The sequence below is a fragment of the Ammospiza caudacuta genome, chromosome 5, assembly GCF_027887145.1.
Source record: "Ammospiza caudacuta isolate bAmmCau1 chromosome 5, bAmmCau1.pri, whole genome shotgun sequence".
In the NCBI taxonomy this organism is placed as follows: domain Eukaryota; kingdom Metazoa; phylum Chordata; class Aves; order Passeriformes; family Passerellidae; genus Ammospiza; species Ammospiza caudacuta.
Genome location: NC_080597.1, coordinates 52689015 through 52696514, shown reverse-complemented (window position 1 = coordinate 52696514; position 7500 = coordinate 52689015). Strand labels below are relative to the sequence as shown.

General features: G+C 34.2%; 1 protein-coding gene across 1 annotated transcript in view; it reads right to left on the bottom strand.

Moving 5' to 3' along the window:
- Positions 1-7500, bottom strand: part of FOXP2 (forkhead box P2) — a 283948-nt gene that overhangs the window by 48266 nt on the left and 228182 nt on the right. The window contains exons 9-10 of the mRNA XM_058805027.1: positions 3185-3398; positions 1547-1651 (exon numbers count right to left, since the gene is read on the bottom strand). Coding sequence (XP_058661010.1) covers positions 1547-1651; positions 3185-3398 — 319 coding nt within the window. The remainder of the gene's footprint in view (positions 1-1546; positions 1652-3184; positions 3399-7500) is intronic.

Here is a 7500-nt window from a genome sequence, read left to right as displayed (position 1 = left end):
ATGTTATGTGTCACTTTCACATTTTCCAGGGTTATTTCGTTGAGGAAAGCAAGAGCATCTGTAAACCTGGCACTACACTGCCTTAATCAAAATGGTTTTACTGATCATGGATTATAACAAGAGACCTGACATAATAGATGTGCAAAGTCTGCCCAAAGAATTAGCATCACTATAGGCTGGATGGATGGACGTATTCAGGAAACGTAGTTTTTCTTGAAAAGGAAAATGCTTAAGCTAAATGAGTTTAAATTCTTATTATTAATAATACTTAGAACACTACATTGAATTTGGGAGATTTCATTTTCCTTTTAATACAAACTTATGTAAATCAGGTTCTTTTAAATCCTATACAGTTTTCTTTAATAATAAGTCATTGTTTTGACATTCTACTTAATAAACAAAAATTTGTCAGGAGTGATACCTACATACAATTTGCAAGTCAGTGTAAGTTACTTAATTTAAAACTGAAAGACAGAGAAAGCATTGCAAATACTTTATGAATAGTATTGCCATAATTCTATTATAAAAGTTATTGTAATACTGAGCGGGTATGGACTGCTGTTAAGGTGCTTCTGTTATATACCCCGTAGTTTGCCATTTGTAAACACATCTTTTGATGTTGCTGCCAACATCCTGGCAACAAAGCAGTGCAATTTCAAATGAGCTAATTAACTTAATTGTTGATGAAGCATGAAACAGTTCATTCACCCTGTTAGCTGCACCATGACAACATAAGAGTCTCAGCCCCTGAAGTTACTCATCTATATAAGCCTATCTGTAGCTTTCCATTAAGATCTATTGCATGCCAAATGAGTATGGCTCTGCTAACAAAGACCAGTCCATAATGTACACAGGTAGCAAATCAGTGCTGCTGTTGAAAATTCAAATGAACACAGAAATACTAGTAAATAATTTGAAATAAACAAAAAGGAAAAATTGCAGAAACCCATTGCAGTTTGAAGTTGCAGATGAAAAGGAAAACCTGCGTCACTTCCTAAATGCTAAGATTTAGAAAATAGCTGATTAAACCAAATGCTGAAAAAGCAATGACATCACTTTTCATTCCTGAAAGGTGCAAACCCACCTGTACACTGTGGGTTTTTTATGTATCTTGTGCACATGCAAAAATAAAAGCAAAAATAGATTAGCAAGTAAGAGTTAAATGGTCATGCTTAGGCTTTTGTGCTTTTTTATTTATACTATACACAGTAATTCCCACTTCACACAAACTGTCAGAATTTAAAAAGTGCTTTTTCATACTCCTACTATCCAATATAAAATCTAAAGCATCTCTTCAAATTTTCTAAGGCTCCATTTCAGTAAAGGATAATAAGAGGATTAAACACTGTGCTATTGAAAGGCCTGCAAAAGTGTTCGACATGAAAGAAAGGATAACAATTTGACCCTCTGCCGATAGCCTCGATTATCCAGTTGCATGAAATACACACAAAAAAATCTCTGATATGGTTTACAGTAAAACTGTTTGCTGTCTTTCACTTTCCCTTGCCTTGAACCATTTTGTACCAACGAATAAAAATCCACCTACTTTAAAAATTGTCCAAAATCTTCACAAACGCTTTCACAGCCAGGCCATTTGCAAACTCCATGACCATAGAGAGTATGGGAGGCCCCAGTCTCCTCATGTGACGAGCTGTAGCAAAAGAATAAGGCATCAGATTCATCTCAAAAGCCATAATCGTTGGAGGCTGCTAGCGCCTGTCAGGTTACGATCAGTGACAAACAGGTCAAAACAGGTCAATTTAGCTCAGAGCAGTCAGAAAAATTTAATCGTTCTATTGAATAGTTCAACTGCCAAGGCTAGATGATGTTCCAATTAGAGAAGAAATAGAGCCAAAGATGACTGTTAATAAAGGATGAAAAAATAAGATGACTGTATAATACTATATGCTAATTATGCCATATGACCTTGGTGTAACATTTACCTATAAATAAAAAATACACTCAGAAATGATCAATTCTAAGTATAAATATTGAAGACTGACAGTCAGAATTCCTGAATATTGTGAATGTTCAAAATAATATTTTAATTTTCTGCTCAATGTGTATAAAAATAAAGTTGCTTCCATTAAAAAATATTTTTGTTCACAAGTATTGCTTTCATTAACTATGTGGCTTCATAAATATCCTTAGCTGTTCTCCATGCCTTTTTCTGGAACCTCTGCAATTGTTTCATCTATGATGAGTTATCAAAAAAATTCAGGGAACTATTCCGTGGATGTAGGTGACATACTGAAGCAAAGAACCATTCTGTGAGATATAAACAAAAAAGTGATAATAACTAAAAGCACTACTACAAACGTTTTCAGATTTTTAAATAATACAAAGTAATGATTGAAAATGGCTCTCACAGTTATATGAGCATTAGAAAGACTTAAATCATAGTCTCCTAAGTATTAAAATAATTAAATGGAAAATTTTTTGAAAGGACAATTACTTACAATTTACGTTATATACACACAATTAAATTTGATCTCATATTGAGATGTAGTATATCTCACTACACTAATATATTTACTGATAAGTGTTACAGGTATTGTATACTCTTGTATTTAAACCATTACTTGAAATTAAAGAAGAGTAAATAATATCTGTCAATGTGTCTAAAAATTATTTTAGTTTCATCCATATGATGGAATTCACTGTATTACACTAACAACATGGAAAAATTATAGAAAATATGTCAAGTTCATTATTGTCATGCATAAAAGACAGAAAATTTAGTGGTTCTTTTCACAAGAAATAAACAACATGAGAGATGTTTTAATATACTGTTTTGAAGCACTTTTAATATAGAATCTTTGCACTGAATTACAGCCAGGTGTGTTAAACATGAATGAAACTATGTACCTACAAAAAGTACCCACAAATGTGCATTTACACCCCTACACCAGCCCACTTGACTCTGTGATTAACTTTTATCCAAGCTATCATAAGTTCATGAGTTATAAAACCCCATGCAGGTAATTTTGTTGTGTCTGCACAGTTAGACATTATTACGGAAAATTACGCCCTACTGATAAACAATTCTGGAAGACCAGGTTCCACGATCTCTTACGTAACCTCTACAAAGAGCTATTTTTTGATTGGAAATCACGTGACTTAAGATGTTATACAACCGCTTCACGTCAAATGATAAGCACAGTTGAAATCCCATCAGAATTACCTGTCTCGCCTTGCATTTAGAACTGAAGACTGTCCATTCACTATGGAATGATGAGTTATTGGTGGTGATGCTTTGGAAGTGGTGGAGGAGGTAGTAGAGGAGGAATTGTTAGTAGTGAGGTCTAGCCCTCCATGTTTAATGCCATTGTCTTCCATACTGTGAACTCCAGTCACTTCTTTCCATAACTGCTGAATCTCAGCAGGACTTAAGCCAGCTATAAAATGAAAGAGAGCCCCACTAATATAACAACACAAAGAGTTTCATATAATGAGCTCAGTGTTATTAATGGATTAATGCCAACAATAAAGCTGATGCTGTTTTACCAGCACAATCAACATGTAGTAAAACATAAATTCATAAAGTCATAAATTCATACATTCATAAACATAAAACAAAAGAGAGCTTAAAATTGCTCTCTACTCCACTTGCAGCCTGGAAACTTGTAGTTTCCAGGATTCATCCTTGGTCACAAAAAGCATGTTGAATGTATTCATACATATGTGTTAGGGTTGTCTGGCTCAAGTTTGCATGAAGTCATGGAAACCTACAGTACAATATGCTTCTGCCTGAAGTAAAGACTTCAAAACACAGGCAAGAGAAGGGCTGTGAGCATCCTCTTATCTTGGCACTAAAGATGCAGCTAAGATAGGAAACCAGATTTTGAAAGATGAATAGCTCATCAGAAATATATACAAGTTCTGTCACTGCCAGACCTTGTAAGTTTGACGTATCACTTTTGAAAAATACTGATTAAATGCAGGAAAGAATGTGAAGCCCAGAGATCTCGTGATTTCAAAGCCAGGTTCTTCAGCCTAACATGCTTTGTTCCAGGGGTATCACAAAACCTGTCTTCTCTATTTCATCTCAACAACCAAAATTAGGTAACATGGTCATGGTCATCTAGATGTGCTGGAATGCAAAACATTCAAAATGTTGATGCTGTTTGAATAAAAATATTGTGCGTGACTTTTTTTAGGGTTTTGTTTTGGTTTTTTTTTTTTTTGGTTTTTTTGGGTGGTTTTTTTTTTTTTTTTTTTTAATAAAAGAACTCACATTTCTGGTCCTGAAAAGTACTAGAAAGCATCTATTCATTCAGGTTAATAAGATACAGTAGAAAAAATGTAAAGACTGCTTTTTACTGTTTGACAAATCTATTTATTAGATAATGTTTTATTTTGAGAACATATAAACTCAGACTACTGAATGAGATTTAATAAAAATTATGAAGAAAGCACAGGAAGTTCTTTAATTCTTCTCAGTAGCTATCTCACCATGAAGTATTCAAAACTATTAAAAATAGATTAGTAGTTATTTACAGAAATATTAATTTCTGGAGGAAGTATTAAACAAAGTGCGTGGCGGGGATTTTTTTTTAATTATGAACCAGCTCATTTTTAGATTACTGCTTTGAGTCCTGCATCTTTACCTTAGATACCAACACCCACTGACAAACTCAGATAAGGAAAAAGTAATAAAGAGTTGATTGCAAGTGCTAAAACTGGACTTTATACCATATTTGTATAGAAAAACTCTAGGTTTTTAGGAAGCAAGCAAAGAAGCCAGGCTCTAATTTATTGCATTAGAGATGGGTAATGGGAGTGATGGTAATACTGGTTGCAATTGTTTAATGAGGGTAAGTAATTACTGCTGAGTTCATGAGGTATGTTCCAGCAACACTGCAAAAAACCCACTTTAGTGTTCTAAATAACAGCTACCTGCAAACGTAATTACAAATCAAACTGAAATAATGTATTCATTTAGGTGGCATGATATACGAAGTACATTATTTACTTCAAAGTCTTCCTCCCGCTGTTAAAAAAATAAACTAATTCTGCACTGAAAAAAACCACCAAACCCAAGAATGAAAACATCTCTTTAGGTAATCAGATACCATGTCTTCCAGTGAGAGGAATTTAATTTGAGATCATCAAACTTTGGGTGCTGTGTGAGGTGAGTGAGAGCTGCCTGAGGAGCCGAGCGGGTGCAGGAGGGCTGGCAGCAGCCGCGCAATGGCCTCTCCATGGGCAGGGACGTCCTGCCCCGCTGGTCCTGCCCAGCTCGCCTAGGGCTTTCTTAAAGCAGGAGGAAATTTCTAGGCTCAGGCTGCTTTACTTCATCACTTCTTCAGAGGACCCTGAAAGGCTGCCTTTTAGGATAAAAGGATTACGGGCATGGGACTTAAAAAGTATAAAGTTAATAAGCGGATTTGTAATTAATTGTAAATTATGGCAATTTTGTGGTATCTGTGTCTAAAAAAGTCTAACTCTCTTTTTACTAGAGGCTTGTGAAAAGGCTGACAGACATTTCAGTCTGGATGTAAAAGTAAGGTAAGTTTTAAAGTTTCATAGCCTGTGACAACTCTTAAAATGCCCTCCCCACAATATATTTAAGGGGAAAGGATCAAAAAGAGGACAAAGAGTGGAATAAAAATTACAAACTATAATAAAAAATTCAAATATTGATTCCCTATGAAATTTACAAACACCAAGAATTTGGGGATTTTAATATTACTTTTTTAACTCTTTTAACTTCTACCTACTCTATTTTTATGTTTCAATAAATGTTTAATAAAACCATCACTTATAAAAAACATCAATTTTTCCTTTTCCAACATGGACCGATCAAGACTTGGTGTTTTAGTGGTTTTTTGTTTGTTTAGTTTGTCTGGGGCTTTTTACTGCTGTGATTTACAGTTCTTTGCATTTAATTAGCATCAATGCAACAATACATGGAAATACCTCACAGCTAATCACTGGTTTTGGATACAGCATAGTGAAGACCTGGTCACAAAATACATGCTAAAACACCTACTGCATCTTATTTGTGATACCTGACCATCAAGAGAATATGGGAAACACTCCTGTTCTTTAAAGGCAGAAATTATACTTGAAGAAAAGACAGTTTAAATATGCAAACTTCACAGCTGTACTTGTAAGATGCATATTTTCACATTTTGCCGGTAATAATTTGTGGTTTATGAGACTCTTTATGACCAATAACTTACAAACACAAATACGTCGTGCTACTTTCAGTGTTCTAGCCATCCATGTTACTATATATTCATATACAGTTACATGGATGGCTATATATCCATATATATTTTAACTATAAAATTTTGTAATTTCTTATTTCTTTATTACCAATCTTTTTTGTTATGAGTTCAGCTGGACTTAATTCTTTGAGTAAAATAAAGGTCTTTTAAAGAACTGTTTACTCCTAAGGACTATTAAAAATGTTTTTTTCTCTGTTTTTATACTAGCAGATGAATGAGTGTTGCATTAAACAATGAATATCAATGCAATTGGGTAGGAGTGCTGAGGGAAATCTATGGGGATAGCTTAATGTGAGAGAAAACCTGAGGAATTCCTCTAACAACAGATGGCACAAGAGGAGATTGCAAAAGGTAAAGCAGTTCAGAGGGAAGCTGTGTTTCGTGCTTTTTTTGACTCTGGTCCAAGCCAATCCTACAAAAAGAAACAAGCATTACCTGTCTCTCATCTCCAGATTTATGAATCAACTTGTCTCCCCACTGATATTCTATTTGGTGTAGTAGGACTCATTTTCCTTGTAGCTTTCATGACTTTAGATATGCTTGTGTCATAGCTTTTTTACACAATGAAATTAACACATTTATTTTAACACATCTGATTTTCTCATTGTTTTGGTTTATTTTTTGTTTGTTTTGGTTTGGGGTTTTAGGGGTTTTTTAGATCATTGTCTATATGCTGTGTACTCTGCTTTTGCTCATCTGATTTCTCAGGCTTTGATTTCAAAGGAAATCAAAGGAGGAACAAGTTGCATGCATAAACACCAATTAAAAACAATGTTACCTGTCATGAACATAGCCTAAACAAAGCTCATTCCAGGACTGGGGTATCAGAAATCAGATTATTGTATAATTTTTATGACAGACACTTAACTCTCTATGGTAAAACAAACAGACACATACCTCACAGGTTATAGACAGAGTCCCCTAGATGGGAAGACTGACCTTATCTTAAAATGTTAGCAGCATTTATCTCCACGCTAATTTACGTTTCAAAATTGTGTGCCCTATTTTCTTTCAAGTAGTAGAGTTTGAGCTCATTTTCATCAGTGAGAAATCCTGATCAAAGTGACAAAAGGAATTTTTTTTTTTCAAAAAGTCTTTACGGTTATTTGTCAGTCAAAGTTCATTACTATTGGAAACACCACCTTCAAAACTTGTTGTTCTATTTAACCTATTTAATACAAAGGAATAGAAAAGAAAATAAATCCTAAAGGCTTGTCCCTAAATTCACTTGTCATAAATTGATGATTCAAAGTGCTTTCCAATG